The sequence below is a fragment of the Triplophysa rosa genome, linkage group LG21, assembly GCF_024868665.1.
Source record: "Triplophysa rosa linkage group LG21, Trosa_1v2, whole genome shotgun sequence".
NCBI lineage: Eukaryota > Metazoa > Chordata > Actinopteri > Cypriniformes > Nemacheilidae > Triplophysa > Triplophysa rosa.
Window position 1 is genome coordinate 767,704 of NC_079910.1, and position 19,623 is coordinate 787,326.

Genomic DNA, 19,623 nt, shown 5'->3' on the forward strand with positions numbered 1-19,623 from the left:
TGTGTGTGTGTGTGTGTGTGTAGCTGTAGTTCAGTTATGTGTGTGTTTGTACCTGTAGTTCAGATGTGTGTGAGTGCGTTTACCTGTAGTTCAGTTGTGTGTGTGTGTACCTGTAGTTCAGTTGTGTGTGAGTGCGTTTACCTGTAGTTCAGTTATGTGTAGACTGAGTTTGGAGCTGAGTTGTTGTGCAGCGCTGCTGTAACAGGTGACGTCGAGCGGGAGAATGTGATCATGTGACAATTTGAGGACCATCAGACCGATGAGTTCAGCGACAGCTCGACCCACAGCACACAATCGACCCTGTAACAACTCCTGCAGGCGACCCACACTGTCCAACTGAGTGTTGACAAATGGATACACACGAGTGTCCTGAACACACACACACACACACACACACAATTAGAAACACAAACATACAGATGCTCTGTTCACTGGAGTTTAGTGATGTTTACCTCATTGAAACGCAGCTGCATGGCAGGAACTCCACCAAACGCTGTAAAACTGTACGCACCACTGTTCAAATACAACGGCTTCACACTACAAACAAACAAACAAACAAGAGAATGAAAAAAGAGTAAAAACATGAACAAAAGAAACTGGTCATAAGTGAAGAAGTGTTCTTACATGTTCTTCCAGCCTCCCTGTCGCTGGACCAGAGAGAGAATAGACTGACCCGAGTGTTTGGGATGCTCCACCTGAAAAAGCACAGAACCACAAAACCTCCAGAAACAGAACCAGCAGCAGACTGAAGCATCTCTCAATGTAATGAGACGCACAGAGACACAAACTAATAAAAAAAACACAGACGTGTTTTATGGCTCCCTCGATGAGATCAGCTAACAGAGGACTCGAGTACACAGAAAGATTATCATCACCTAAACACAACACACGCACACACGGGTTATTCTGAAACACAATCTCTGTTTAAGGTGTGTGTGCGTGCGTGTTGTACCCAGGATGGCTTGATCTAGACTGAAATACGCCACAGCCTTCAGGTGCAGCATGGTCAGATAACCCTGAAAACACACACACACAAACACTGAGTAAACATAACAAAATACCGTAGTACACTTCAATTTTTACTATAGTAAAAAATGTGTCTACGGTAGGGCTGTCACGATTATTAAATAACCGTCTCATCGCGATTGTTTGACCTCATCGCGATAGTTTCAGATCATCGCAATTATTGCACATCTCTATAGAAGACACTAGGGGGAGCTGTAGTGCATCTGCATATTGCATATTTTAGTGTATATATTGTTACTAAAGCATGGTAATACTTGTCATATGTACCACCACAACACAATCACTTAAAAAAACTAAAACATATACAAATTACCTGCAGTACACTTTAATATTATTTAAGCGAATCTCAGTGTGAAAACCAGTCTACCAAAATTTCATTAACACAGGTAAAAAAACAGACTAGAAGCTTTTCTATGACTGATAGTATTTTAATGGTGGCTTCAATTCACTCCTGATCAATTTACAAGTATTTGGTGGTTGTATTATTGACAGGTAAAAGCCTAAACCTTAAATATATGATGACCCAATGTTTTCCGATGTATTTCCAAGAAAAAAACATAGTCTTGTATTCAGAACAATATGGTCGTTTCAATCGCTGAATCAAAAATTAATGAGAATTAAATGTCAAAGCTCAAAAACAGACAATTAATCGGCATAATCATCAAAGCCCTAAAACAGACAATTAATCGGCATAATCGCAATGATTTATAAGACAATTAATCGTCAGTCAAATTTCAGAATCGTGACAGCCCTAGTCTACGGTACAGTTTATTACAGTAAATACTCCTGTGGTGTTCCTAGAGTGCAGTACTGACCTCCAGCCACTCGGTGGCACCAACATTACCAAAGTCTCCTCCATCCCAGCTGACAAAGAGCAGACTGCGTTTGGGTGAAAACCCTGAGGACACATTACAGTTAATACGCAGCACGTGTGTGTTCATGTGTGTGTGTGTGTGTGTGTGTGTGTTTACCGTTCTCCACCATGGTGCTGAATGTTCTAGCGAGTTCCATCAGGATGGCTGTTCCCACTCCAGACTTCACAGCACCCGGACCCCATGAATCCCTCTGAGCGCCGACGATGATGTAATGATCTGAGAGGAACGTGACACGTGATTGAACAGCTCTCCTCTCGTCAACCGCTCGCACGACACACGAAATGACATCAGGGTCTCACCGGGTTCCACTTTGCCCTCGATGGAGGTGAAGATGTTGTTGAGCAGCACAGGCTTCATTTTGTTAAACACGCCCATCTTCACCCGGCGCTCACCGGGGCCTGTGAAACCCGGACCCAACACGCACTGAACATATGGCAGACGACCCTGCCAACCCCGCGGACAACCAACACCAGACAACTGACTGAGAGAGAGAGTTTCTTGAGCGAAATATATTTGGAGGTGAAATTTGCACATTCATTTGACGGACAGATTCATGACTCATCAGAAGGAGGAACAGACCTTAACAGTTTGGAAGCAACGTTCGCGCTGATTGGCTGAGCTGGAATGATTGGCAGGCCAGACGATTGGGTGGATGGGAACTGGGTGTGGTTAAAGGAGGGAAATCCCGGTGTGTAGGGGTCGCCTGATCCCAGATGCACCTGTAGTGACGCACAACAACAATAAACACGACGCCAGACAGCGATGGAAAATGACACGTGAACGACACACAACGTACATGTTCAGAGATGACAGCGTTGCTATGGAGGCCGAGTCGCCGTGGATCCTGGGGTACGTCTGCAGGGTCGGGGTAGATGAGGACACCCACATGCCCCGCCTCCTGGGCGTGCCACACCTTCTCGGCGAAGCTCACGCCCCCTCCCACCCTCGCTATAGCGATAGAGCCATTGAGAGACACGGCGAGTGAACGCAGCTCATCAAAATCCTCACGCCGACCGTAGTTCACATAAACAACTCCGCCCTGCGCACACACACGTGTTTTCTGATGTATCAACTACATCGCATGGCCTCTGTTGTTGTCATAGTAACGGAGATCGTGTTACCGTGGTTGTTCCTGTGGCGCTGTAAGCACAATAACCATCACCATCTAGAGGAATCTCCTCAAGCTCCACCCCCTCAGAATCCACCAACCAGAGAGTGTTCCTCTGTGACCTACACACGCACGCACACAAACGCACAAGGATGCACTCACACACGCGCACGCACACACATACACATGCATGTGCACACAAACACGCACGCACGCACACACACACACACACATACACGCACACACACACATACACGCACACACACACGCACGCGCACACACACACACGCACAAACACACGCGCACACACATACAAACACACACACGCACAAACACACGCACACACACGCGCACACACACACGCACGCGCACACACACACACTGCACTACACAAACATTTGTCCAATCTAGAAAAAAACTGTCATGATTCTCTCAGAACTGTCTTCCAACATATCACACGATATCAGCTTTTAAAAATGAGACCAGTTAATGTCTGATGTTACTGTGTCTGATCTCTCTCACACACTTTTGTCATTTATTAAATGCTTTGACGGAGAACACAAACGCACACACACACACACACACACACACACACACACACACACACACACACACACACACACAGATGAAGAAAGGATGAGCTCACTTTCACTAAAACACAGGTGATAAAAGTGATGACATAGAAGAATGATTCTCATGTCAATGATCAGTTATTCTTTACATCTGGACTCGCAGCACATGAGTTTCCCCTCTTAAAAAAACACAAATGATGACAGATTTATAACAACATGAGAGCAGTTTTTTTATTTTCACTCAGTCGTATAAAGCATGAAAGAGTTTTGTAATTGTTACTCTGAAGGATTATTTACTCCACTGCTGCACATATTGATTTCTCTAACACACACACACACACACACACTCAAGGACACACGCGCGCGCGCGTGACAGAGCACAGAGACGTGTGTCTTTGATAAGAGCCGTTAAAGTGGAGAAAGTTCGACGACAAACTAAAATTGCTCATCAAATGAACAATCACTCACACGTGCCCTCATATTCACACGAGACAAACTAAAGCATCATCTACACACACACTAACAAGAACTGTTCACTGACACAGGAATGAAACAGATACAAAAACACTAAATGTGAGATTTATATTCATATGTATATGTGTGTGACATACCTCAGTCCTGCCACCGTCTGTGTTCAATGACCGTCCGGTAAGCTCCGCCCCTCTGATGATGACACATTAACTAGCTCCACCTCTTGGGGAGGAGACACATTTCAAACGACTCCAAGACTAGTTTAAAGGATGTCAATTTAACTTTGAAACTTGAATGAAAGCTTAAAACAGAACACGTTTCACTTTATTTCACACTCAAACACAAGAAATGTACACAAGCTTTGATAAAAAACGCTGCATTCTATAAAAACGATTACACATTCAACACACGAAAACAACTTGGCAGCGTTTGGAAAAATGTTTGGTTGGTTTGTTACAAAATAAATAATAAACAATCACAGAATCCCTGCATTATTACACAAATAAATAAATACACAAGAGTCATGATTTACATTACAACTGACACACACACACACACACACACACACACATTCAGTGAGTTTAACACCACTGCCTGATGACACGTCTGTGTGTGTCAGTGTGTGTCTGTCTGTATCTCTAGGCATTGTAGCTGAGGAGCAGGTGGGAATTTGCTGATGAATTCTGTGGGTCCTCGACACACTTTCCTCAGCTGACATTTCCCTGCACACACACACAAACACACACATGCACAAACACACGCACACACGCGCACACACACGCACACACAAACACACACACACACACGCGCAAACACACGCGCACACACGCACAAACACGCACAAACACACACACAAACACGCACAGCATGCACACACACACACACGCACGCACACACACAAACACACACAGCTTAAGAATGTTTTGTGAATCTGACTGTAAACTGAACAACAGAATGCGCATGCAACATCACAGTCATGGGTTTAATAGAACACACGTGATGATGAAATGACACACAAGTAAAACGCACACACACACACACACCTGGAGGGGAACTGGAGTGTTGCGTAGTGTGAGTCCGTCCAGGTGTGATCCATGCGGAGGTTCTGAAGGTTGTGAAGGATCTCACTGGCTACTGCGTTTCCTTCAGAAGAACCCGGAGGATGAGACGTCCTGCTCACCCGCCTGAACACATCACAGTCAACATCAACAGAACCTCTGAGCACTCATCGCAGGTCAAAGGTCACGATCTCACCTGACCGTGCTCTCCATTCTGTCCTCCTTCAGGTATTTCTTCAGCATCTGTCTGAGCTCAGACATGTACATCACTCCTCCCCCGGGCACGTGTTCTGATCCGGCGGCGTCGCTCAGAGGAATCGGCTCGCTCTCCTCCTGACAGAAGCGGCACATTCCACCAAACGCCACGTATCCCAGCAGGAACGCTGAGGATGAAAGCAATCACGCTCTGTGCACTGCTGTGATGTGACGTCAGCGTGTGTGAAGATGTACCTGCGCTGAATATCAGCAGGCCAATGAGAGTGAGGTAAAGCGCTGTTTTCCTGCGGGGGGCTGTCTGCTGATGTGATGTGATGATGTCACTGTTCAACGGCACCTGCGATCCCTCCTCCGACTCCAGCGCCACCAGTTTCATTTCAACATGAGCCGCTCGATGTCTGACCCCGCCTCCTTCCTCCACACCTTCATTACATTGAGCTCCGCCCCCTGTCGCCTGTTTAAAACACAAATTGGCGGTCCTGCAGTAAACGTGCCAGATGTCACAATAAAAGCAAAAACATCACAGCTTATTATGCCACATCAGCTTGAGTGTTTTTTGGATCTGTTATATATGTGTGGTACTGTTGGGGGGTTCTCTGTTTTCTGTAGAATTTGACAACATGAAACAAAGACGTTAATTAATCAATTAAAAAACGTATTAAAAAAAAGTTTTAAGACATGAGGAAAATATTTGAAGTTGAATGAAATGAAAATAGATAAATCAATAGATCAAAAAATCATTTCAATTTCAAGGTACTTTATTGGCATGATTGCGTGTTCTTACAATATTGACAAACCATTGAACATATAACAAAAGACATACAATAAGTACAAAATTAAAGTGCTAAGTAAAAGATAAAATAAACGAATCACTAAATGAATGAATGAATATCTTACCCGTGTGATCAACCCTGTGACAGAATCCATCCTCCTGTAACACAACAAACACTCATCAATGACACACAACAACAGATGACACACCGAAGAACATCACAAACCACCATTAACAACAAAAAACACGTTTACATTTCAGTCCAAGAAACATTTGTGTTGACGATTGTGTCATGTCAGGAATTCCCTGTGATCAATAAAGTCAACATGCCACATCTGTTTGAGCTCATTTCCCATCAATCCCAGCGCTGATGACACAGCTGCTCTCTCTCTCTCTGTGTGTGTGTGTGTGTGTGTCTATCTCATAGTGACAGTGAGAGAGATAAAGTAGAGAACACTGACACACAGCACATCAAGATCTGAAGAATATAAAACTATAAAGAACCGCTGCGAAAACAACCCTTGACATGTCACTCAACAGTTAGACAACAACACACTGAACACGTCATGTGTCGCAGGAATGATTGTGCTGACAATGTGTGCAGAATAAATTCACTGTCACATTACATCATCAGTCTGATCAAAAACATGAACAAAACAAACTTCATCACCAGTGTTACTAAGTAATTAGTTAACTTTTCACTTGAAAAAGTAAAGTAAGGGATTACTCAAATTTTCTGTAATTTAATTACAGTTACTTCTGATGTAATTAAACTAAATACTTGTGTAATATGTGTGTGCAATAGTGGAATTGACATCCAAATTCAAAGTCTAACTTTAAAATCCGTGCTTTAATGTATAATTCTCACATTTGTATACTTTGATCAGTTAATAAGAATCATTTATGTAGTTTTATATGATTTATTTGAATGAATTAGAAGAGCCGTTTCATGTCTATCCTTGAATCACTAAACTAATCAAGGTTGATGTAGGATATAGAAAGTCATTAATAATAAGTAATTAAATACTTTTTGGAGAGTCATTTGTACAGTAATCTAATTACACTATTGAATATGTCATTAGTAACTAGTAATGAATTACTTTTCAGAGGAACTCACCCAACACTGGTCATCACACACATGCATTAAATTACATTTCTTCTAGAAAACACACACACTCCTGCACTACACAAACATTTGTCCAATCTAGAAAAAAACTGTCATGATTCTCTCAGAACTGTCTTCCAACATATCACACGATATCAGCTTTTAAAAATGAGACCAGTTAATGTCTGATGTTACTGTGTCTGATCTCTCTCACACACTTTTGTCATTTATTAAATGCTTTGACGGAGAACACAAACGCACACACACACACACACACACACACACACACACACACACACACACACACACACACACAGATGAAGAAAGGATGAGCTCACTTTCACTAAAACACAGGTGATAAAAGTGATGACATAGAAGAATGATTCTCATGTCAATGATCAGTTATTCTTTACATCTGGACTCGCAGCACATGAGTTTCCCCTCTTAAAAAAACACAAATGATGACAGATTTATAACAACATGAGAGCAGTTTTTTTATTTTCACTCAGTCGTATAAAGCATGAAAGAGTTTTGTAATTGTTACTCTGAAGGATTATTTACTCCACTGCTGCACATATTGATTTCTCTAACACACACACACACACACACACTCAAGGACACACGCGCGCGCGCGTGACAGAGCACAGAGACGTGTGTCTTTGATAAGAGCCGTTAAAGTGGAGAAAGTTCGACGACAAACTAAAATTGCTCATCAAATGAACAATCACTCACACGTGCCCTCATATTCACACGAGACAAACTAAAGCATCATCTACACACACACAAACAAGAACTGTTCACTGACACAGGAATGAAACAGATACAAAAACACTAAATGTGAGATTTATATTCATATGTATATGTGTGTGACATACCTCAGTCCTGCCACCGTCTGTGTTCAATGACCGTCCGGTAAGCTCCGCCCCTCTGATGATGACACATTAACTAGCTCCACCTCTTGGGGAGGAGACACATTTCAAACGACTCCAAGACTAGTTTAAAGGATGTCAATTTAACTTTGAAACTTGAATGAAAGCTTAAAACAGAACACGTTTCACTTTATTTCACACTCAAACACAAGAAATGTACACAAGCTTTGATAAAAAACGCTGCATTCTATAAAAACGATTACACATTCAACACACGAAAACAACTTGGCAGCGTTTGGAAAAATGTTTGGTTGGTTTGTTACAAAATAAATAATAAACAATCACAGAATCCCTGCATTATTACACAAATAAATAAATACACAAGAGTCATGATTTACATTACAACTGACACACACACACACACACACACACACACATTCAGTGAGTTTAACACCACTGCCTGATGACACGTCTGTGTGTGTCAGTGTGTGTCTGTCTGTATCTCTAGGCATTGTAGCTGAGGAGCAGGTGGGAATTTGCTGATGAATTCTGTGGGTCCTCGACACACTTTCCTCAGCTGACATTTCCCTGAAACACACGCGCACACACACACACACACACACACACACACACACACACACACACACACACACACACGCGCGCGCACGCACACACACACACACCTGCTGAAGATGGACTGATGCACTAACAAAGATATCAAAACAAACTTGTGTGTGTGTGTTACCTGTTCTCTGTGCTCGCAGTCTGCACGTGAGCTTGATTTGTCGACACACTGTGTTACTGGAGCACAAACAGCACAAAAACTGAACGAGAGGCTCCTCGGGGTCCACATCACACATCTACACACACACAAACACACAACGAATGAAAACACGAAGAGAGTGAAATCTTTCTCGTGTTTCTACAGTTAAGACACTCACCATGCTGTGGCCGCGTGTGTACACCCTCACGTGACCTTTGACCCTGACGTGTCTCTGAAGCCCCTCCCACTGACCCACGTCCAACATCAGCAGTTCGGAGACGGTGTCAGATGAAAACCAGACGAGAGCTTCACCTGAGCCGTCCTCCACAGCCACCCTCAACACACAACACACACATTACACACGCACGCACACATGACACCCACATACACAAATTACACACACTCACTTAGCCTCGGCCTGAAACACACCGCAGCTGGAGTCACACGGGGGCTGACCTCTGCTACAGGAACCCTGTGGGGACACAACAGTCACAGGGTCAAGATACAACACACACAAACATGAGGCCATCAGGACTTCTGTTGATGATGAGGACCTGAGGTCTCACACACACATACACACACACACAATGATGATGATGTCATCACCTGTCTGAAGGTACTGCCACACAGTGAACACATCCACTGCAACCTCAGAGACAAAACGCACACAATGTGACCTTTGACCTGACCCACAATGCACTGCTGCGTCCTGCCTGATGCCCACTCACCCAACAGCATCATGGGAGGAGGGGACTGGGACCCACCTGACCTGCAGAGAGAGAGAGAGACAGAGAGAGTTTCTGTCATGTTAAAGAGTTTTTATACATGTTATCAGAATCCTTTTATAATTTTATCCTTCTCCTGAGACTTTATTTTAATAGCGTCTTGTTTGATGTTATTGTGTTTATTGGTTTATTTATGTATAATGGGTGTGTGTGCTCTTACCCTGAGCTGACTGACCCCAGACCAGTGACGCTCACACAACTGATGGGCAGAGAGCGGCAGTACACGTTACACGCTCTGAAACACATTCAATATAATATAATATCATCTATAAAACGGTCAGTTCTGGTCCTTGATTCTGATTGGATGAGCCGAGTTCGAAGCCGTTATAAAATACCCCGATTTATAACTGCTGACCGCATTACATCGCCTAAACATCACTTTATTTACTTTATTTAATGAAACCTAAGTTGCTACGCATCTGGAATAAGTGTTTTAGGAAAGCAGTAGTCCGTGTGGAGCAGTGTGTTACAGAGCGTTTAATAACAGCTGAGAGGTTTTACTGACACAACGCCCTCAGCTGTTATCAAACGCTTATTGCTTTAATAATCACACACAGCTGAGAGGACGGCTGGATAATGAAGAAAAACAATGCAACATGCAATCCATTATGATGATGTCAACACATGCGTGAGGTGTCAAGTCCATTTAAATGATTTCAAAACGTATTGTGTCCACCGTTTGACGACGCATCACTTTATAAAGCATTACGAATGTCACATAAATTCTGTTAACTTCAATACATCTGGAGTCATGAAAGTCACTCCAGCAGATTCATCACGAGTGACGTGAATTACACGATCTAACACATTTCTTTGAGAAAAATCTGTTTCTTTATGAAGTTTAACTTGCTGAATAGGAAAATCACAACATTTCTCAATAGGCGTTCTTCAGCGGTCTTGTGTCCTCGCGTTCACGCTCTACGTCACAAGTACAGAGAACGCATGAAAGTACGCGGATGTGTTCTCGATATCAAGCAGGCATCCAACGCAGCCGTACAGAACCCGCTTTCATTCCCAGAAGTCACAGCGGCGCATCCTTTCAAGTTCCTCCTTCTGAGGCTGCCTCGCAAGGGCTCGCACTAAATCCTTGGTGTTTCGAGTCTGACGTCATCACGCAACCGTGTTATTTGGCAAGTTTAACAATCGTAGGTTAGGGTAGAGGTTTCGTAAAACTTGAAACACCAAAGATTTAGTGAGAGCCACCTCACAAGACCAGTCCCTACAAGAACACAAGTCCGTTCTTCGCGTTCTTGGAACTGAGAAACGGCCATTCTTTTTGTTTTTGCCATCAACGGTACTCAGAAAAAAACATTTCTACATGAGTATTATTACTGGTACGCAGAAGTGACACAGTTCTGGCAGAACACTGAGCTCAAAACAACACTTCAACATCATGAGTCGCCCAAAACTTCACTAGTGTAACATTTGATCCGTTTTGTCCTCAGGAACTAAGTTCCAGACGTTATTTACCCATCATCACTTCATACAGACACTTCTAGAAATGTCTGAAAGTGACAAGTGGAAAATCGTTTTGAAAAAATATGTGATCTTTGCACCGTTTTTGTTTATTTGTAATTTACGGATACATCATCATCAATGATATAAGCTCAACATTTACTTGAGCCAAAACTACACTAAACACTGCTGATGGACAGAGGCTCACTTGGACACTTTGCGATGGAAGTCCTGCAGTATTACAGTCGCCCCCTGCAGCAGTCCAGGTGTGTACGGCCCACACGACAAATCCACATACACCTGAATCATGTGACCTGCTGATTCAGAGTCCTGAACGGTCAAGCGGATCTTCAGACCCTCCTCCACCACACTGCTGTCTGAACACACCACACATTCCTGTCACACACGCATCAACTCACATTCTGGAAAGATAACACGACACATGCTCGTGAACAAAAGAGGCGGGGACACACCTTTAGTCGCTGTCACTGATTGGATGCTGGGTTTTGTTCCCATCTCTTCCTGCAATGTGATTCGCTGAGATATAACTCCATAAAAAGAGACGATCTCAGAGGTGGAGCTGATAAAACAAAAATGAATGAATGAATATGCTCGAGGGGAGTGACATATTCAGATTTATGTGTAAACACAAATGTGTTGTTGTAAATAATCTACTGTATGAAAACACAAACGTTGTGTTGTACCTGGAGTGAAGAACTTTAGACACACTCATCACTGCACCAACATCTGACTGATGACACACAACACATCACAGTTCACAAACAAGAAACCTCTCTGTGTGTACCTGTGTGTGTGTGTGTGTGTGTGTGGGAAGGGTAAACCCTACGGTATGGGGACAAAATGTCCCCACAAAGATGGCAATATCCAAAACCCTTGTCCTTGTGGGGACATTTTTTGGTCCCCATGAGGAAACAAGCTTATAAATCAAACAGAATGAACTTTTGTGAAAATGTAAAAGAGCAGACAGTTGTGTGTGATTGTTAGGGTTAGGGGAAGGGAATATGAGATACAGTTTGTACAGTATAAAAACCATTGTGTCTATGGAATGTCCCCATAAAGCATGGAAACCCAACATGTGTGAGAGTGTGTGTGCGTGTACCTGTGTGTCCAGCAGTTGCTCCATGTGTGTGAGTGTGTGTAAGCGCCACTGATGCTTCATCAGGAGGGCGGGGTTACTGAGCAGTTTGACTCCGCCTCTTGCTGAAATGCTCTCGGCTTTCAACACACTCACATCCTGAAAGACCAAACAGGAAAAATGTGTTTAAAACTCAAAGCTTCACTTTGGCAGAAATCATCGAGTCATGCAGGGGCGTAGACAGAACTTTTCTTAGAGGTGGCCAGGTAAGACCCAGTGATTTTATTAGGGTGACCAAACAATCCTTACAGACAGAAATTCTTTAACTTCTACTGTAATTTACATTCTACATCATAATTCTTCATTACACATAGTTTGCTGGTCAAAAGCATACACAAAGAACGTAAAGTAAACAATTTATTTGCAATGCTTTCATGTGCTAACATTATTTTTAAATAATTTGCTAGCTATCATTTGCAGTAAGTTAGTTTTTATAGAAAATAAACATTGCAGTACCCCAACTTAAACTTTCGCGAAAATATCATGAATGAATGAAATCCAGTTAAACAAGACTGATTTTACTGACCTGGAGCCGGCTGTGTGTAAGTTACAACTTAGCCTACTGTAGTTTTGACTTAAACGGGCATTAAGTTACAAATTACAAAATATTTTTGAGTTGCACCATTCAACTTAGTTGAAGCGTAATGTTACGTATAAACTAAATATTTACGGAAGCCTCCTAATGGAATAAGCTCTTGTTTCACTCGACATTCTTCAATGATTTACACACATGATAACGCTGACATTTACAGTCACTTACCTTTTAAAATAGAGAACATTATGTGATGACATTTCATTTTTGACTGCTCTAACACGAACCGTCCTAGCGCGCCTCCGTGTGTGTATATCTGCCTGTGTTGCGCACGTCAAAATGAAATAATCTTTTTATTTAACTGGCAGTTGGCAGTAAAATGAAATCACCCATATTGCATGTCATTTATAATTGCATTAAGTAGGCTGTATTGTTTTAAACAGCATTTGTTTATTAATCTACTTTTAAATATGTTATTCATGAAAGGTAGTATTCTATATACCGATTTTACCGTTATTATGCGAGGTAAAATAAGTTTAAATCAAGAATGTTTTGAAATTCACAACATTTCAACACAACTTTTTCTCACGAATTTAATCTATTGGACTGTTGAAGGTAAACGTCATATTATGCGACTACGCATTACTTTACGGAGAGCTTACGAACTAGCTACGTTCTGCCTTAAGACCAAATGGTGCAACCGAATAACATACAGATTTAGTTACAAACTAGCTAGTAGTAGTTACTAAGCCTCTAGTGTGGACTATACGTTCATGTTTAAGAAAGAACTTACGAATGGCTGGTGCAACCCTACCCTGATCCTTCTGCTCGCGATGAACTTCCATGATACACAGACAGTACACTGTCACGAAGCGAAGAGGTTAGCAGCTGTTCAGCTAATAGCGCTCAGACTGTTTGCGTCAGTGCGTCAGCGTATGACATCATATTAACGAGAGAGTAATGATCTCGCGTTACTTTCAGTGCATTCGCTAAATGATCTGCGCAGCACTCTGTAAACTCCTACACGCATCTCAAAACTGCTTCGCACAACAGAGGTGGCCAGATAGGTGGCCATCCATCATTCAGGGGTAGCCGTGGCCACCCGTGGCCACCATGTAGCTACGCCCCTGGAGTCATGACAAACATGTTTCCTTCATTCTGCTGTTGAGACTATCTGAGGTTATTACTGTGACTGAGCTCAGATTCAAACAAAACTGTGAATGGTCATTTTCACGTCAGTCTCTTCCTGTGTACGTGGTCAATTCTAACAATTCTGTGTGTTACCTCTGTGTTATGTGCAATTAATCTGTAAACAGATCCAGGATGCAGAAGCGGGAACCATCGAACACACACATCTCCAAAGTGCAGATCCATCTGTAACACACACACACTAGCAGAATAAAACCCAGAGTACAGCAGTGAAACAGTGTAGTGTAGATGTCTGACCGTTGTCTCGCGTCCGTCAGTCTCGCTCGTCTGTATCCTCCGGTTCTTTGGATCGTTGTTCCAGAGCTGAACGTCTCCCAGACACGAGACCGTGGCCGTGAATCCCATCTGGAGTGTGTGCGCGTCTGCAGACACTGATGTGTTTCTGAACATCACACCCTGTTTAGAGTTCAGTCTGAAGACGAGACTCACACACGCTGACCTCAGAGGATCATCATCACCCTCATCACGTCTGTCTCTCTTCTGGTCAGCTTCTCTTCCGTCTGTCTGATCTCTCTTCTTCTCCATCAGACTGATGCTCATGGCAGCAGACGGACTGATGATGATCAGATCACTGACACAGAACTGAAGGTAAAGCCTGCACACACACACACACACACACACAGATTCAAAGGTGTGTGTATTGCAGGAAAGTTTGTGTTGCATGGTGTTTGTGTGTACCTGCAGTGTTTGTGTGTGATGTAGTTCGGCTGGTCGAGGTGTTTCCAGGAGGGGAAATTTGTCTTCATTAATCTCTCCATTACTAGAGTACAGCGCTGCACACACACTAGACAACCTGAACACACACACACAATATATATTGTCACACTATATATCACACACAACCTGTTGTGCCCAATAGAAACACAATGTAACACACACACAGAAGTGATGTCATGGGTTTACCCAGCCAGGCTGTGCTGATGTTGGAGTTTGTGGTGGCTCCTGACTGGTCGGTCTGTACACACACACAGTCAAGTGTTTGTGTCTGATCTTTGATCTGAAGCGTGGCGTGAGTGGAGCTCAGCTCCAGAACTCCCACCAACATGAGTGGCTGTGAATGAGCTGCAGTGAGACGCACGCTGTGAACGGACCACGACAGACACGCGTTCAGCTCCGCACACGTCATGTGAGCCGCCGCCGGCGACACGAGAGATGAGAGAGAGAGAGATGACCAAACCTCACTGCTCATCCAATCACAGAGATGTCGCACTGACCACAACACCACACATGGCCACGACACACAATACTGACACAAACACAGAGAGAGAGAGGGAGACACAACCATAAACAACACACTCAAAGAAATACAGCTGATGAATTTAGGCATGTATACTGGGTGTGTGTGTGTTACCATGGTTACAGGACATTGATATGTGCGTGCTACTGTGGTAATGTGACACAGTTGTGTATATTACCGTGATTACGGTACTAGTGTGTGTGTGTTACCGTGATTACAGGACCCTGGTGTGTGTGTGTGTGTTTCCATGGTTACGAGACACTGGTGTGTGTGTTACCGTGATTACGGGACACTGGTGTGTGTGTGTTACCGTGGTTACAGGACCCTGGTGTGTGTGTGTTTCCATGGTTACGGGACACTGGTGTGTGTGTGTGTGTGTGTGTGTGTGTGTTACCGTGGGTAAGGGCCACTGGTGTGAGTGTGTGTGTGTTTTGAGGGTTACGGGACACTGGTGTGTGTGTGTGTGTGTGTTACCGTGGGTAAGGGACACTGGTGTGAGTGTGTGTGTTACCATGGGTAAGGGACACTGGTGTGAGTGTGTGTGTGTTTTCATGGTTACAGGACACTGGTGAGTGTGTGTGTGTGTTACCATGGGTAAGGGGCACTGGTGTGTGTTTCCATGGTTACGGGACACTGGTGTGTGTGTGTGTGTGTGTGTTACCGTGGGTAAGGTACACAGTTGTGTATATTACCGTGGTTACAGGACCCTGGTGTGTGTTTCCATGGTTACGGGACACTGGTGTGTGTGTGTGTGTGTGTGTGTGTGTGTGTGTGTGTTACCGTGGGTAAGGGACACTGGCGTGTGTGTGTTTCCGTGGTTACAGGACACTGGTGTGTGTGTGTTACAATGGTTACACAACATTTATATGTGTGTGTGACCGTGTTAACGTGACACAGTTGTGTATATTACCGTGATTACGGACACTATTGTGTGTATTACCGTGGTTACAGGACCCTGGTGTGTGTGTTTCCATGGTTACGGGACACTGGTGTGTGTTTGTGTGTTACTGTGGGTAAGGGACAGTGGTGTGTGTGTTACGGTGGTTACGGGACACTGGTGTGTGTGTTACCGTGGTTACGGGACACTGGTGGGGTTCCTGTAGCATCTCTCTGTAAATGTCTCTCTTTCTGTCCGTCTTCTGTTCAGCATCACACACACAGTCCAGCAGTCGCCCGGCCACCACACACACACGCTCCTCTCTCACCCAGCGTGGACACAACCTGACACACACACACACCATTACTTTAGTGTTTATTCGTTTACAGACTGCATTGACCAGTAATCAATTTTTATCAATGTTTGTCATGTAGTTTTCGCTCGTGGGTTTGACGTGAATCTGCTACTGTGTTGAATCCACTAGACACTCACGACACAATTACACAATTGTGTTGAGCAGAAGGGTTTTAATCAGCATGAGGTGAAGTAAACGAGGCTCATGTTTGTGTTTGTGGTGATGATGTGTTAGCGCTCACCTCTCTGTGATGACACGCTGACAGTAACAGAGCCACAGATACTGGGACACGCCCAGATTCTTCTCCAGCAGGTGGCGCTGCAGCGGGCTGTGTGACCCACACACCTCTACCTTTGAACTCAGAGGACTGAAGGCGGTAACCTGAGCGCTGGAGCACAAACATGCGCACAGAACCACATCCGGTGCGAACGGTGAAGGCCGATACAAGAAATGAACGTTGTGTAGCTGAAGAGACAACACACACTCATTCATTGTGTTTAATGGCGTATCAGTTCTTTTAAAACGTCAAAGCTTGTTGTGGCTTACTGGAAGTGAGAACATATTGAACATTAAATATCAATTGATCTGACATCACGCTCACCTGAATCTCTGCTCCTGGTCTCAAGCCGCCGCCACGTTCCTGAAGCGGCTGATAGGCCAGACAGAGCCCCACCTTCCCGTCAATCTCATAAAGCCCCGCCTCTGCGTGCAGGACCTTTGTGATCAAACCCTGTCAATCAAACACAGTCACAACACAATAAAGCCCCGCCTCTGCGTGCAGGACCTTTGTGATCAAACCCTGTCAATCAAACACAGTCACAACACAAAGGTCACAAAACGCGCTCCTTTTGAAAAAGCAAAATTAAGACTGAATGCAAGTGAAGATAAAAACAAGAGGGTTATCTAAACGTAGAGAGAACAGAATCAGTCTCACCTTGTAGCTGATGAGGGTTGAGTGTTTTTTTCGGACTGAAGTGGTGGAGCACGATGCTGTGTGTGAGGTCATGTGTGTGTCAGGTGCGTGCGAGTCTGTGTCCATCAGGTGTTTCTCTGGATCTTCAGAGCTCTCTTGCGTCTGCACGTGTGGATGGAGGCGGGACTGAGCGGTGACTGACAGCACATGATGCCCCGCCCACCCTCGCAGAGAACACACTCGCATTGCAGATATGCAAATATACTGACCCACGCAAACACACTGCCGCCAGTACTGATGTTTGCCTTCCTGAGAGACACACAGACAAGAATGACATCACAGACAGAAGAGAAACAGAACAAAGAGAGCGAGAAGAATCTAGAACACTTACCGTGATCAGCACAGGAGCTGCAGAATCTCCCTCACTGAGAATGAGACAGAAGAATCTCCTGCCAGAGATCAAGAGCAGAGGGGAGATCACACTCACCTGCCCACTGACACACACCTGAGCATCGCACCTGTCACCAGAGAGAGAGACGGGCGAGTGAGACACACACACACACACACACACACACACACACACACAGACGAGACGCTGTGACCTCTCTGACCTCTGCTTCAGAAGTTCAGCCGCTCTCTTCACACTCATGGCCTCAGTCAGGGATCCTCCGGGGTCAAAGGTCATGGCCTCAGGAGTCACACAAACTGGAGGGTCGATCAGCTCCAGGTAACCTCCTCCTGCAGGTGCATTCTGGGGGATGTAGTTCCACGTGGGAAACAGCATCAGCCTCCCGAGCCACAGAGGAGAGGATTTTACCAACTAAACAAACAAGTGTGAGGAACTCGCGTGTGACAACAATAGGACGCAGCGCGGCTCTCCGTTTACTCACCCGACATGACACAGCGCCTCCGGCATCTCTCACCCACCAGCCCCCATCGCTCGCCCCTGCAGCCGGCCCATCGTACAGATAGCCCATCAGAAGGATGTTATCGCGCGCCAGCGCTCTGTAATTGGGCAGTGCCCTCCTGGCCTGTTCCCGGTACTGGGCGGAGCTCCATGTGAGGCTGCTGCAGCATGGGGTGTGCTGCTGACGCGTCAACTCCGACAACGACACAAACCTGACGGGACAAAACAATAAGGGTACAGTGCACAGCACAGCACGGTAATTAACATGTAGTGTGCACTGAAGAGAACACTGACCTGTAGCTGACGGGTAGAGACGCGACCTCTGACCCCGCGGCTCTCTGAACTTTTGACAGCACAGAGAGAGTGAGCTGCTCCACAGACAAACCCACAGATGAGCTGATGAGGGGATACAGCTGCTGTCTCACGCCCTCAAACACCTCACACAGCCAGCGCTGCTCCTGACACACACACATAACATATACGATGATGTGACCGTATATATATCAGTGGTTCTTAAACCTTATCAGTGTCAGGCCCCCCAAAGACAAATCATGACAACAAAAAACACACAATAATACAAAGCTGCCTGGAACATGGTTGGTAGTCTATATTTGATAGAAAACTGCACACTAGTTTGAGAACCACTGACAGACATTTAACGCTACCAAAAAAAACCCACTCACAGGAAAAATCTGTATGTTTGAATGAATAAACAATATACATATACACGATAGAGTTAAAGAGCTACAAACACGATGAGAACGAAACACCACACAGACAGAAAGCCGTCAGGATGAGACCACGTTAAATAAATAGGATTGAACAAACACTGCGCTGTATATTATACATAAGTTCATAAAGTAACTTTATATGAAACTGACAGACAGCGAGCTCGGTAACGTTAGATAATCATTTGTTGTACCGATCTCGTGCGCTCCTTAAAGTGCTCTAAAAACTCCTCCATGTAACGTTATGTTTGTCAACATAAGCTCACACACGTGCGCTTTTCGAAGGTCAGCATCAAACAGGTAAATATAAATGTGTATTGTTGATGCTGAGTTTTTTTTTACGTCATATCAAATTGATATTAAAATGCAAGCTGATGCGCGGCGCGCGCTGAAAACGCGCCTCTTCTTCGCCGAGCGTCTCTATGCGTGGTATCGCCACCGTGTGGTGTGGAGTAGAAGATACATTTCACCCCCTCGTGAAGATTCAAAAAGCTTTGTTGTCGTGGCAGAGTAATAGACAGTCAAAGCATACGAACGTTAAATGTGCACATTTACACATTGAGCAAGAGCCAGGAAACATTAGATAAAAAGTACCACTTCAAATCTGAGTAGAAATTAGACCGACCTTTATACA

At 44.3% G+C, this 19,623-nt stretch overlaps 2 protein-coding genes across 9 annotated transcripts in view; both read right to left on the reverse strand.

The window, feature by feature from the left end:
* tfr2 (transferrin receptor 2) overlaps positions 1-8,159 on the reverse strand; it is a 10,764-nt gene extending 2,605 nt beyond the window's left edge. Inside the window, exons 1-16 of the mRNA XM_057319362.1 lie at positions 8,079-8,159; positions 6,224-6,257; positions 5,561-5,780; positions 5,307-5,493; positions 5,096-5,236; positions 3,023-3,131; positions 2,698-2,940; positions 2,481-2,620; positions 2,201-2,382; positions 1,998-2,117; positions 1,842-1,924; positions 953-1,016; positions 808-875; positions 625-695; positions 453-537; positions 142-369 (exon numbers count right to left, since the gene is read on the reverse strand). Of these exons, the coding sequence (XP_057175345.1) occupies positions 142-369; positions 453-537; positions 625-695; positions 808-875; positions 953-1,016; positions 1,842-1,924; positions 1,998-2,117; positions 2,201-2,382; positions 2,481-2,620; positions 2,698-2,940; positions 3,023-3,131; positions 5,096-5,236; positions 5,307-5,493; positions 5,561-5,780; positions 6,224-6,253 (1,971 nt within the window). The 5' untranslated portion in view covers positions 6,254-6,257; positions 8,079-8,159. The remainder of the gene's footprint in view (positions 1-141; positions 370-452; positions 538-624; positions 696-807; positions 876-952; positions 1,017-1,841; positions 1,925-1,997; positions 2,118-2,200; positions 2,383-2,480; positions 2,621-2,697; positions 2,941-3,022; positions 3,132-5,095; positions 5,237-5,306; positions 5,494-5,560; positions 5,781-6,223; positions 6,258-8,078) is intronic.
* Positions 6,457-19,400, reverse strand: ctc1 (CTS telomere maintenance complex component 1). 8 transcript variants are annotated; one of them, XM_057319351.1, is made up of 23 exons: positions 19,184-19,400; positions 18,556-18,719; positions 18,245-18,473; positions 17,966-18,174; positions 17,746-17,872; positions 17,376-17,663; positions 17,043-17,171; positions 16,683-16,906; positions 16,280-16,430; positions 14,876-15,218; positions 14,651-14,765; positions 14,210-14,567; positions 14,048-14,137; positions 12,196-12,330; positions 11,780-11,826; positions 11,549-11,655; positions 11,284-11,452; positions 9,781-9,855; positions 9,442-9,604; positions 9,243-9,307; positions 9,014-9,170; positions 8,818-8,932; positions 8,236-8,660 (listed from the first exon to the last, which is right to left on the reverse strand). In XM_057319351.1, exons 1-23 carry the CDS (start codon positions 19,223-19,225, stop codon positions 8,554-8,556), a joined length of 3,609 nt encoding a protein of 1,202 aa, XP_057175334.1. In that variant the 5' UTR covers positions 19,226-19,400; the 3' UTR covers positions 8,236-8,553. The 8 variants fall into 8 exon arrangements, with proteins under 8 accessions (XP_057175330.1, XP_057175334.1, XP_057175332.1 ...); XM_057319349.1 differs by having other exon boundaries at positions 14,852-15,218; XM_057319347.1 differs by lacking the exon at positions 8,236-8,660 and adding an exon at positions 6,457-8,160 and having other exon boundaries at positions 14,048-14,567; positions 14,852-15,218.
* Positions 19,401-19,623: the final 223 nt, after the last annotated feature.